This window comes from Talpa europaea (genome assembly GCF_964194135.1).
Source record: "Talpa europaea genome assembly, chromosome: 13".
NCBI lineage: Eukaryota > Metazoa > Chordata > Mammalia > Eulipotyphla > Talpidae > Talpa > Talpa europaea.
In genome coordinates, this window is record NC_140080.1 from 764,620 (window position 1) to 777,238 (window position 12,619).

Here is a 12,619-nt window from a genome sequence, read left to right on the forward strand (position 1 = left end):
TTTTGAGACTGCCTAATTCAGTTTATAGCCATTGTCTGACAAGAGTAGCAAAACATTATCAATAAATAGTCCTTATTTAGTTTGTACATCATTGTTAAAAATGTTGATGTCATCCATTTTGAGTGCTGCGACTGTAAACGTACAATAGAGTAAGAAATTAGACAAAGTTTTCGTGTCCAGTAACATAATAAAAGGCCGTCCACCAGCCCCCCCGCGCGGCAGGGCTGCGCGGCCACCCCCAACGGTGCAGCAGGTGCTAGCGTTAGCTTTCTTTAAAAATTTTTTTCCTAGAAGCATTTTAAAAGGCATACCCAAAAGAGGTGCTTAGTCACCACCCCCACCAAAATATAGTTTCTCATCTCCCTCTTTCCGAGCGATAGTGTAAACTGAGTCCAGGCCTGGCCCCAGAGCAGACCCGCCGCCGCGGCCCCGGGGCCGTCACTGGATGTTGCTGCCGTTGCTGTCGGTGCCGTTGGCCTCGGCGGCCAGCGCCTTGTTGATGGAGTTGAGGCTGGCGTCGGAGGGCGGCGCGTCCCGGCGGGGCGGCATGCGCTCGTTGATGCGGTCCAGGCCCTTGGCCTCCTCGAAGCTGGTGATCTTGTGCTGCGGCGAGAAGCCCTTGATAGCTGCACGGGAAACCATCAGAGGAGAGAGGAGGGTTAGGCCGGGCAGCGGGGGCGGGCGGGCGCCGGGGGGCGCGAGGGCCCCGGGTGAGGACACAGCGACGCCCGACACAGCACACAGACTCCTCCCATACCCGGGAGGACCGCAAGGGCGAGAACAGCCTCCGTCTCGTGCCACCCGACACGTCCGCCTGCCGTCAGTGAGGGGGGCCCTGCCTGCCGGGAGCTGGGACTGAGGGGCTGCGGGAGGCGGGGGCGCTCCAGGCCTGGCCGCGCCGGGCCCTGGGTGGCTGGAGCTCCGCCCGCCGCCACGTCCCGCGCTGGCAGCGCCCGGGGTCCGCTCCCTCGGAGCAGAAGCCACAGGCTGCCGCGGAAGGGCTGACCTCGGGGTCTCCCTGCCAGCCCGGAATTCCAGAAAGACTTTCTCGGCCAACAGCTCAGCGTCGGCAGGAAAAAAATGAAGCTGTGAGCGCCTGTGTCTGCAGTCAACTGAGGGCGTCTGTGGCGTGGTGCCAGGCTAAGAGAAGCTCGCAAAAATCAAGATCAGACCACGCATCAACAGCGTCGTCAGCCCTCGGGCAGCGAGCGGCCGGACCGGCGCCCCCCGTGTGCACCCCCACCCGGGCACAGGACACCGTAGCCTCCAGTCGGTCACCGAGGGGACATGGCCGTGGGAGGCAGCGGCGGCCGGAGCCTGCAGGGACCGTGGGCAGAACGCGCAGGCCCTCGTGGGGCCCGACTCAGGAGAACTCGGGCTCTCCAAGGGGCAGCACCGACTGGGGCTCTGCTGGTGACCCTGCCCTGAGCGGGCTGCGGGGACGGACTTAAGGTCCCCCCACGGGCCCCGGGGAGCTGGAATAAAGAGCGGGGAAAGGGGCAGCAGTGGAGTCAGGGGAGCGGCTTCTCCCCTCCTCACCTTACTTGGGAAAAACAGGGGCAGCCGAGCAGACTCGCTCCAGCCGGTCCTGCACAGACGGGGCGGCCTGGCGGCACCCCAGGTGGCCCCACTCGCCCAGCCTGGGGGGGGGGACCTCGCTGCCCTCTGGGAGGGGAGGGCGCCACAACGGTGGCCAGTGGGCTGTGAGCGGAGGGTGGGGACACGGGAGAGGCCGGCCCACGGCGAGGCTCGCGCCCCCTCCTCTGACTTAGTGACCAGCTGCGTCCCGGGAGCACTGGGGACTGAGCCAGTCACCCAGGGGCCGCCCTCGCCGCGCCCCCAGCTCCTCTCCTGGTGGTCCCGTCACCGTCACCGTCGTGAATAGAAAACGTCTGTCCTCGTGCAATTTGTGAGGCCACGTCACCAATTTCAAGGGTCAGTGCCCGTCCTGGTCTGGAGGCCGCGCGGCCGGCGGGCAGGGGGCCCGCTGCGTCCGTGTCAGTCCTTCTCGGCGGTCCTGGTATGAGAGAGCGCGCCCGCCGCGGCCACACAGTGGGTTAGCGATTCACACCGGTAGTCGACTGGACACAACACAGTCACAGAAACCACAGAAAACAGCCAAACTGTCCACGAGAATGCACACTGCAGGTCGGGGTGCTCAGGGGGACGGGATTCCCGCGTAAATAGCAGTCGGGCCACTGCTATTTAGGAAGCAGTTGTATTTTCTCTTACAGTCTCTCGTTGCCTACGAGATTCGAATCACAGACAGAGAGAGTCTCCAGGGGCCCTTTGGACAGCGTCCCACAGGCACACAATTTGGGGGAAAAGAAAAAGTTAGCTTGCAAGAACAAAATACAACTGAATCATATTGTTTTAAAGGGGAACTTCAAATGATGCTTTCGTGAATTTCCAGAGGGCGTGGGAGGCAGCATGTTCGAGCTCTCTGAGACGCAGTCCCCTCCAAACACAGCGCTTTAAGGAGCCCTCCGAGAGCGACTGCCGGAGGGCGAGCTCCGCTCGGGGGCGGGCAGCGGGGGGGCGCCCCGGCCTGCACCTGCAGCCCCCGCACGCAGCTGGCCCCCCGCGAACACTGAGCGAACGGGCCGTGACTCCAGAGTCCCAATTCTTGTCACCGGCCGGCCACGTCCACAGCCAGTAGGTATTTTTTGGGCCCTCTAAGATTTTGCTAGTGCCACTGTCCCACCAATGACAGATCCGCCAGTGGAAATTTGGTAAAACGAGCAGAACTGTTTGTCTCAAACACAGCTGTCTCGTGCCGGAGGAGTGTGCGAGACAGGAAGGAGCGTGCGGCTGTGACCAAGCACTGTGCAGGTGGGGTTTTTTTTTTTTTTTTTTTTGGCTAGACATTTCCGCTGACTAGCGTTCATCAGGCTGCTTGGACCCTCTCCTTTTCAGCGCTGACAGACAGTGATTGGAGGGAGGGACACGGTCCAGCTCAAAGAATATTGTCTTAGGCGTGAGTTTTCACAACAGCCGCCCGAAGCCCCACCCCCATCGGTCAAGGCCAGGAGCCAGGTCCTCTGGTTTTCTGTGATTATGCGAGGTTCATCTTCTACAAAGTGAAACAGCTTGAAGGGAAACAAACAGACAAACAACCCGTAAAAGGACATTTTCCCCTTTAAAGCAAGAACGTCTGGTTAATACGGAGCCACACTGTTAGCCCACGCCCACACACTCCGTACAAGCTACAGCGAGGGGTACACCCGGCAGAGCCCTTGTCTGTTGCGGGCACAACAGAAAGGGGACTGGCCAATTTACCTTCATCAGCCTCAATAGCCTCAACAGTAGCTGAAGAGAAAAAGGGGGTGCAAAATGAAGGAGAGAATGAGCAGAGGATTTTAACTCTAAGAACAAATCAGCGACGACCGGGGAGCGTGTGTTCCTGGAAGGGTGGGGTTCGGGCACAGACAGCAGAACAGAAACACTGGAAGGCAGGCGATGCGGGGGAGCCGTGAGCCTGCTGCGGGCCGGGGCGCCCGGGGAGTGAGCGCTGGGGGCCGGCTCATGGGGTTGGGGGGGGCGAGCGGCCTGCAGGGCAGCGCTGGACCTGCTGTGCCCGGCGCAGGCTTTGGATGCCAGCAGAACGACCTGACAGGAGGTGGCTCCATGGCGGGGGCGCTCCCCGCTCGGACATGGACAGCGCCCTCTCCTAACATGGCGGGGAGACGGGGCGCCGACCTGGCGGAAGCGCAGAACGGGTCCGTTTGAATGGACGGTCGTGAGACTCCACGGGGGGACGGGGGTGGGAGGGCCCCTTGCAGGGAGCCCCTATCAAATCATGTTTCCTCATCAGAGCATCACTTTTGGAAATCAGATTCCAGAAATGTTACAGCCGACGGGTACAAAGCCAGCAGCGGCACGACGATTCCATCGGCTTTTTGAAAAAAAAGTCACCTCAGCACGGAAACCTCAGCACTTTCGAGGCAAACCGTGCAGGTCGCTGCTTTCACCAGCGACCTCGGCGACGGGGTGAGGCCGCCCCCCGGGCAGGTGAGGGGGCCTTTCCGTGGCCAAGGGCAGCTGATCGTTCCCAAAGCAGCTGCGGGAACGCGGCGTTTCTCAGGAACTCCGAAATGCTGCCTTTCACACGCCTGCCCTTCGGCTGTCGTTTGCACATGTCCTGTACTTGAAGGTCTGAAACCTGGATCAGCGGCCAAGCGCGCGCTCTGATTTACTCCCCGCGCGTTCTCAGCGTCCCAGGGAACACACGGACTGTCACCAGCGTGGGGGTGGGGGTGGGGGTGGGGGGAGGACGCAAAGCTCCACGCAGCCCCCGCGGAGAGGGGCTGCGGGCGGGCAGTGGGCGGGAGCGGCTGCGGGGTGGTTCCGGGCGGCCTGAGTCTCCCGGCTCTCGGGGCTAGCGAGGCTCCCCCTCCGCGGGCTGGCGTGAGCACAGGCGTACGCGTGAGTGCAGCACAGAGGAAGAGAAGCAATGGGTTTAAAATGCAGGGAAAGGAAACAGAGTAACTTAAATGAAAACAGGGGTGAGGATCTAGAAGAGGGCCAAGCTGTAACGACTAAATAACCGAGATTTAAGACTAAAGCTCAAGTCCGGACCCGCGGCAGCGCCGGCGCATGGGGTGTGGCGCTGGCCGCGTCCCTGCCCACGGGGGCGGCCTGGTCTGCCCACGCCGAGGGGCCAGAGGACGCGTCCAGCACGAGGCAGACCAGCCGCTCAGGTGGACGTGCGTGTGCACAGACGGTGCCGTCCTGGCGTCCCCGGGAGCGCGCGGACCTGGGCGGGCAGACGGTTCTCGTAAAGGTTGTCAAGTAACGTGCAGATGTAAGAGACAGAGGCGCCTGGCTGCAGTGCGCTGCGTCTCCCGCCTTCCGCTAGAGCTGCCTGCCTGTTGGCAGAGCCTCAAAGGCACTGGCGTGGGAGTAAATCCACGTGAGAAGGAAGGAGGTGACAGGGCTGAGCAGGGCCGCCTGTCGGGGGGACCCTGGGGGAGGGGGGCGGGCGGCCCGGGGAGGGCTGCCTCCTGCAGACTGAGGCCGGGATTGGGGAGCAAACACAAGACGGTTTGTTTCAGGGAGAGAAGCAGGAAAACAGGCCCGAGGCCCAGATGCATGTCTTAGTGTGTGTTGTTTTCATTTTTTCGCTTCCACTCCAACTGCAAAACCCTCCTGACTACTGCGGAAACTCAGCGCCGACAATGTTATGGTAACAGCCTGTATCGTGTAGCCTTCACGTATGTCTAAGGTGCACTCGACTAATAGCCTCGTTAACAGATGAGGAAAGAGCGGGCGGGGCTGTGGCGCCTGGCGCGCGGGCAGGGAGCGCCGGGACACGGGACCCCAGGACCGGCTCCCCGGCGCGGGCGCTCTCAGGGCTGGGCCGCAGCGGCCAGCGGCGTCATCGCTGGGGTCCCGCCGGACACGCTTTGCACAGAATCACTCCCTTAGGGGAGGTGTTTTCAAAAATAAAACGTGTCTCTCCTCAGTCTCCCGTGTTTGGGGGGAATAAACAGGAGAAGAGGCTTGCGGGACCGCGGGTCCTGCCCAGGAGGGCGGCGGGTGTCCCCACGCTGCTGCCCGCTCGGGAGCGCCGGGGTTGGTGAGGTCAGGGGATGAAGGTCAGGGGACGAAGGTCAGGGGAGCCCGGCCTGCTCTCTGTGGGGTGCGTGTGCAGCCGGGGGTGGCTGGGCAGTGGGTGGAGCTGTCTCCTGAGAGGCCAGTCCTGCCCAGCCCAGGCGCAGGGACAGGGACGGGGGCGCTTACCGCTCTGCAGCGTCTGCTTCCCTCCAGAGAGCACCCCGCTGGGGAGCATGCCCGTGGGCGTCAGGCCTTTCAGCGTCAGCACACTCTCGCTCTCCTCTCTGCGGGGACAAGGGCCGGCGTTAGCGTCCTCCAGGGAGACGAGACAAGGACAGCGCACGGGGCGGGGGGGGGGGGCCTCACGTGACCCGCGGCCTGGCCACGGGCTGGGGCCGGGGCTGACTCCAGGCTCCCCGCAGTCCCACGTCCACACCTGCACGGCCCCCGGCCAGCTCGGCCACCCACAGCCCCTCCACCCAATGGGGACTCCAAGGGCTGCGCCCCAGAGTATTCCAGGACCAGACCCACTCCCCGTCGGCTCTGGAACAGCTTTCTCGAGCACCCGGGGACCTGTGCAAGTGCAGCGTGTGGTTCAGGGAACGCCTTGGAGCCGTGACACCAGCTCGGCCGCCCGTCCGGAGTGTGCTCGTCACCAGAGGGGGTGCACCCCCGAGGGCCGGGAGGCTGCGCCCCACTCCCTCCCCACGCACCCCAGGCTCGCTTCTGGACCGCACAGCGGTCACATGGGCTCCCTGCGGCCTCCTGCTACCCCCCCACCCGCCCCTCCCTGCCGGGGCTCCCCAAGTGTGGCCCTCAGGCCCTGCGTTCAGAGCCCCCACAGCTGCGCCTCTCCTGAGGGTCAAGGGCAAGACTCTAACAGGCCAGACAAGAGCTTCAAACACCGGCCCCCACACCAGCTCCGCGTCAGCACCCACAGGGCCGCCCCTCCCAAGAGCCGCCCCTCCGAGGTCACTCTCCCCGGCGGCCCGCGGCCTCCGCCCTCTGCTCTGGCCTTGCCGCCCAGCCAGGGCTTCCTGGGAAGAGGCCCTGCCAGCCACCCCGTTCTCAAAGCGCCCTTTCCTGAGCCTGTGGTTTGGGGTGCCCTGCACACTCCACCCCAGGCCAGGAGGGGGCGGCCGCAGTGGACTCCGGCTCCACCCATGACGTGCCCCAGCCGAGGAGAGTGCTGAGACCTGCCCCCAAGGGAGCCAGCGCCCCTCTACCCAGAGTCCTGGCCCCACAGGGGCCACGTCCCCTGGCTCTCCCCCGCACCCAGCCTTCGGGTGCTCCTGCTGCCAACCGCCAGGGCTGGTCAAGGGTCATGTGTGGATTCAGGAAAACCGGGACATTTCAAAGGAGCACTTTTCCTTGGTATTTATGTTTAAAATCGGCTTTAACCTCACAGGTGGAAGAAACTTCTCTGCACAGAACCTAGGCTCAGTCCTAGTAAGCCCGGGCCGTGCAGACAGAACACGGATCAGCCCTGATCTTCACACAAGAGCAACTGAGCTATGCGTCGTGTTTTAGCCACATTTTCCGTAATCTGGGGTATTTTTTTTTAATCTTCAAAATTTTATGTTTGTATCTGCTACAGCGAGATCTTCTGTGAGAAACAGCTTTGGGGTCAGACTCACCCAGGCCATGTCCTGCTCGTATGACCGAGGTCAGGATGGGTAAGGTGAGGGGGGCCCTCACCTACAGCAGTGGGACTACTGGGGTTCAATCTGTGCAGGGAGTGCTCTGCAGAAATGCCCGTACGCTGCAGTTTGTATGAAACAGTGGGGTGGGGGGGGGCAATTCATCCCACAGGAGGAAGGAGGGAGCAGCCCTTTTCTAGAGCAAGGGCTGAGGGCCGGGCCGGCCGGGGCGGGGGCACCCACCTGAGCACGGAGAACACCCTGGCCATCTTGCCGATGGCCCGGATCTTGTTCCGGATCACCTCCTTCCTGGCTGCCGCCGTCGCGCCTGCGGGTTCAGACAAAGGGCGTCAGTCAGGCCGTGTGTGACCGTGATCACCCCACAAACTGGCACGTAACATGGACCTCATCGGTGCACCCAAGCCCCCCTGCCACCCCCCAAGTCCCATCTGTAAATCAATTTTACAACTAAAAAAAAAAGCAACGCCTCTGGGGTCACTGTTGGTATGAATTCCTGAGAGGCCCCAAACAGCACAGGGCAGCTCTCAAGGTGCCCCGAGGGCGGCGGGTGAGGGTTCTCGGGCCCCGAGCAGCGGGGCGGCCCCACTCACGCTGGTCCCCATGAGGAAGGGCGGGAGACCAAGGGAGGCTCCTGGCGCCCCGTGCTCCCAGGGACACACGGCCACAAGGCGTGTGCCCCGGCATCTGCCACCTCATCTCCTGGTCAGTCCACAGAGACCAGGGACCCGCTGGCCTGGGCCTCGCAAGGGTGGAGCCCGCGGCTGCACCTGGCCGCACACGCAGAGGCAGACACAGCTCCACCTACGCGCGGCCCGCGCCTCCTCCAAGTGCAGACGCAGTTCACGCTGCGTGTCCTCACGGGTGTCTTGCTGTGGCTGAGCTGTCGGATGATGCCACGCGGCTGCCGGTGAAGCCATGTTCTCTGTTCTCACGTCACCCAGGCATAGCGAGCCTCTCGCTTCTTCTTAAGTCTCCGTGGTCCAGTGAACAGGGAGGAGACGCCCTCGCCGTGGCCGCGTGGCCGTGCGCACTTTGCAGGACGTGCTCACCCGAGGAGGTGCGCGCTCTGACTGTGCCACCTTGGCCAGAAACACGACGCCATGTTCCACTCCGAGGAGAGGCGCGCTCCGGCCTGAACCAGCAGTCTAAGTCCGCTCCGCCCGGGCTGTCTGTGGGTGGCTGGCTGCTGCACGCTTCTCGGCCGTGAGGACACGTTTCCTGACCTCTGCCCTCGTGCTGAGCGGGCTGGGAGGATGAGGCTTTCAATCCTCAGTGTTCGACACGGGTCAAAACCTCAGCATTTTGGTAAGAAAGAAAACAAACTTACGCCAACGGCTACTTAACTTTGAAATGGCTGGAGGGGAGGTCTCGGCCTCACCCAAGAGAGCGGGACCTAGGAGCCATTTCTCGGTCGCTGGCCTGTCCAGGGGGCTCGGGTCCCCGCTCCCCGCCAGAGCTGCCCCTGAGTGTGCAGCCCCCGCTCTCCACCCGAAGCCCTCACCTGGCCCAGGAGGGGAGGGCCGAGCGGGCGGGGCGGGGCGGGGGGATCCCTGCAGCCGGTGGCAGACCATCGGGGAGCCAGGCCTGCCGTGACGAGGGGGTGGGCGTGCAGGCCCCGCCTCACACCTCCCTCCCAGCTGTGTTAACCAAGACGTGTGACGAAGCGCCTGGTCACAGGGGAGCCTGTCCTGGAGACAACTTCCAGGTCTGACATTTCTGTCTGGCTTGCCAATGACTTTCGCTGAACAGGGGAATGAAGAACTTCTGTCAAGAGACAGGGCGGGTGGCAGCATCTCCTCTAAGGGGCCGACCACGGAGTTTTCAACCATTCCCTGCAGCGAGGCTTTCGAGAAGCATGCTCCCGCCACTCGCTGCCGAGCGCCCGCCCGCCCGCCCGTCAGGTCAGGATGTGCGGAGCAGGGTCCCGCCAGGCCGCAGGGGGCGGCCGCGGGTCAGCCCATGTGGAAACACAAGTCAGGCAGTGAGAAGGAGCCGCTAAACGTCACGAGAAGCGTGACAGGAGAAGTGAGACGGGACTCAACAGGAGGCCAGTGAAAACACGTAAGGAGGAGACTCCCCACTGGCCCCGGAGGATGTGTGGAAACCACGGTGGTGGGGGGGGGAACACCATGCAAAGGAGGGCGGCGAGCAGACGCGTGTGGGTGTGTGTGCGTGTGTCCAGCCCACGGCCACCGTGCAGGTGGCAGCTCCTGCTTAATGAGGACGCCCGGCTCGTCACGATGTCCCCACACACCAGGTGAAGTGAGTCTACTCGAGTCCTCACAGACAGGAAGATGAGGCTTTGAAAACTGGCCTCTTGCTTGCATCCAAGGGGTCCTCGTCAACACCACACCAGGCTGACAGCACACACGTGACCTCACAACACCTCACAGCGCGCACACGAGAGACCCGAGTGAAAGTGCAGCAAACGGAAGCCCAGGGACAGCAGCAGGGCGGGCGCAACTCCGACAGGACGGGCCCCGTGTCTGAGCGTGCGATTCCTGGTTTTGGGGTTTCCCGAGGTCACCGAAGCTCTTTTTTGAATATTGGTTTCCACTACGAGCCCTCGCAGTCCGTGACCCGACAGGACCAAGGGAAATGTGTTCTTCGGGTTTCACGCTGAACAGCGTTTGCAGCGTCCTGCAAACACCAAGTCAACCCCCGTCCTGGCGTGCGCGCCGCGGGCGCTGTGGACACACAGCCCATCGCGTGAAGTCAACGTGGTAACTATTTTTCTTTGAAAAAATAATCACTTAACTGCAAAGTCTCAAATTCAAAAGCAACATTCCATGTGTTCAGAAGTGGTCATTTTAAGTAAAGCTTCATTTTTGTGTTTTCATTCAAACGACAATCACTTCTTTTCGCCCCCATTCAAACTGCACGTTCTGACGCCATACGGTTCCGTGAGGCCGCACCCGTGTGGTGTCGGGGTGGGGGAGGCTGACCCCAGGGTGAAAGGCGGAGGCTGGGGCACGGTGTTACTCCCAGGTCCCGGCAGCTCCACACACTCTTGGTGGGCCGGTGACGGGACTCTCAGGAGCTGCCCGGAACACGTGTCCTCCGGCCCCTCCCTCCGCGCCCCCAGTCCCGGCACGCACCCCCCGCCCTCCCGGGGAGCCCCGGCAGCCTGGGCTCAGGCCCAGCACCAGGCGGGTGAGGCCCTGTGTTGACCGCACTGGCGGGTGTGCACAGAGCACAATCCCCACCCAGGCCACTGCTTCCCTGAGAGTCCCTGGGCCTCCCTGCACAGCCGGACAGCGTCGCTAGTCCGCGGCCGCGTGGTCACACACACCTCCGGAGCGCGTTTCTCATCCCACAGGGCGATCGCTGACTTTGAACAAAGGCTGTTGTGGGCAGCGGCATGTGGATTGCGGTGAGGGCCATCTCTGGTGGAGTTACGTTGAAGACAAAAATGGCCTCCACCCCAAATCAAAGCTTGGAAATACAAGGAACACGACTCCGCATGCTTCCAGAACCCTGGCGGAACCAGCTTTCAGAGCTCTGTGCAGACGGAGAAGCAGCTGTGAGCACACCGCCGTCGTGCTGCAGGACACCGAGTCCCTGACATCTCTGGGGTCAGCCCCTGCACAGCACTGGCCAGAACGGAGGGGGCACGAGGAGGAAGAGGCAGAGGCCGCGCCTGCAGCCCGCAGCTCAGTGAGTTCGCGGCGGGTCACCTTCAGGAAGGAGTGGACGCTGAGCAGCAGGGTTCCCGCCAGTTCCCCCGACCGTGCAGGGCAGCCTGGCACACGCGTTGGGGTGGCTGCCACCTGAAAGCTCAGCCCCACCCACCCCAGCCTGGGGTCTGACTGCCGCGTGGGCCGGTGCTCCGGCTGGCCCGGGCGTGCCGCTGGCTGTGACCAGCCTGTGAGCACCGGCCTCTCTGAAGATCACGTCGGGCGCATGAAATGCCTGCGGGCTCGCCCCCGGCCACCAGGCCGGACAGACGGCTGCCCCCACCACCGCGGGCCCGGGCCCGGAGTTCCCTCTGTGTCTCTCGCTCAGCCGTGCTCTCGGCACAGAGCGTCCAGCGACGGGATTCCCTTTAAAATGCCTATTTCAAGTAAAAGGTGCCGCCCGCGGAGCGGGTCTCCAGGAACACTGTTCTGCGCAGACTCTTTTTTCCACTTCTTTTGTCATAAAAAATGACGGACTCCTCTGGGCGAGACTTAGAGTGCACAGGTGACCCCAGGCGCACGGCGGCCACCACGGCTGTCCCCGTAGAGCGCCGCATCCACGCACGAGCTCTGGCTTGTCCTGCGGGTTCTGAACGTCCGCTCCATGGCTCCGCGGCAGAGGTGCTGCCGCCGCCCACAAGCACAACCCCGGCGTGTGTGGAAATTAGAGCCTTTACATTGACTCTTGAAGCTTCCATTGATTTTTCGAGAAACTTTCACATATGCAGCCTGTGCCTGACACAAGTCATTTCGGTCTGTTGTACTGACCAAAGGAAACAGCAGTCACAGGTGAAATCCTCTGTCCTCACCGTGACAGAGAAACTCAGCAATTTTATAAATTGAAGAGAGCAAAGAAAAGCAAAATAGAAAGACGTGATGCATGTCAAGTGAGGAATGTGCATTTCTACTGTAAAGGGAAACCAGTGTTTCTCATTCAAGGACTGTTCTGGATCTAGAGGGGGTGCAGCAGGTGTCATAAAGGTGTTATTAAGGGCCTAATCATGCCAACACACTAAGTGATAAGTGCAGGCTCTCAGCCGAGGACTTCATTTTAGGTCCATACCGACTCACTTAAATACTAGAATGCTAAGTGCACGCCGTCTCGGGGAGTAAACAGACTGAACGGGGATGTAGAGACAGCCAAACACGCTGGCCGTCGTCTCTGCAGCCGCCCCGCTGGGACACGGTCGCGCGCTGGACACCGAGCGAGCGGGCACCTCCAGGCGCGGCCTGGCATTGTCCTTGGCTTATTCCTTTCCTTTCCCGGAAATCTCTGGATTTCAGTTCACACCCACAGTTCTTTTCTGCCGGTCAAACTCACCGCATGTCATAGTCCCTGACAGGACGTGTGTGTATATGTCTGTGTGTGTGCGTGCGTGTGCACGTGTGCGTGTGTACACGGCGTGTGTTTTCAGGGTAAGGGAAGAGTTCTCCGGTTGTTCCGGTTGCTTACCTTCCTCCAGAGGGAATAAAAAGCATCATAACGAACATTCCCAGTAACACGCTGGGGTTAAAACGCAGCCCCGGTCTCAGGCACGCCCCTAAGGGCGGTGAGGCCCGGGGCGCCTAGCAGACGCCACCCCGCCACCCCGCCAGCTCTTACCGTCAAACCCATCCTCCTCCGAGCCCAGCTCGTCGTCCGAGCAGATGTTGAGGACGTTGACCAGCATCTCGGTCACTGCAGGGGAACAAGAAGAGGCCGACATCACCCTGACTTCGGTCACA

General features: G+C 62.0%; 1 protein-coding gene across 1 annotated transcript in view; it reads right to left on the reverse strand.

Moving 5' to 3' along the window:
* Positions 1-438: 438 nt before the first annotated feature.
* The window catches only part of PPP3CA (protein phosphatase 3 catalytic subunit alpha), a gene marked incomplete at both ends in the record, with an annotated part of 148,101 nt that continues 135,920 nt past the window's right edge, over positions 439-12,619 (reverse strand). The window contains 5 exons of the mRNA XM_084252451.1: positions 439-626; positions 3,280-3,309; positions 5,743-5,840; positions 7,440-7,524; positions 12,498-12,572. Coding sequence (XP_084108577.1) covers positions 439-626; positions 3,280-3,309; positions 5,743-5,840; positions 7,440-7,524; positions 12,498-12,572 — 476 coding nt within the window. The remainder of the gene's footprint in view (positions 627-3,279; positions 3,310-5,742; positions 5,841-7,439; positions 7,525-12,497; positions 12,573-12,619) is intronic.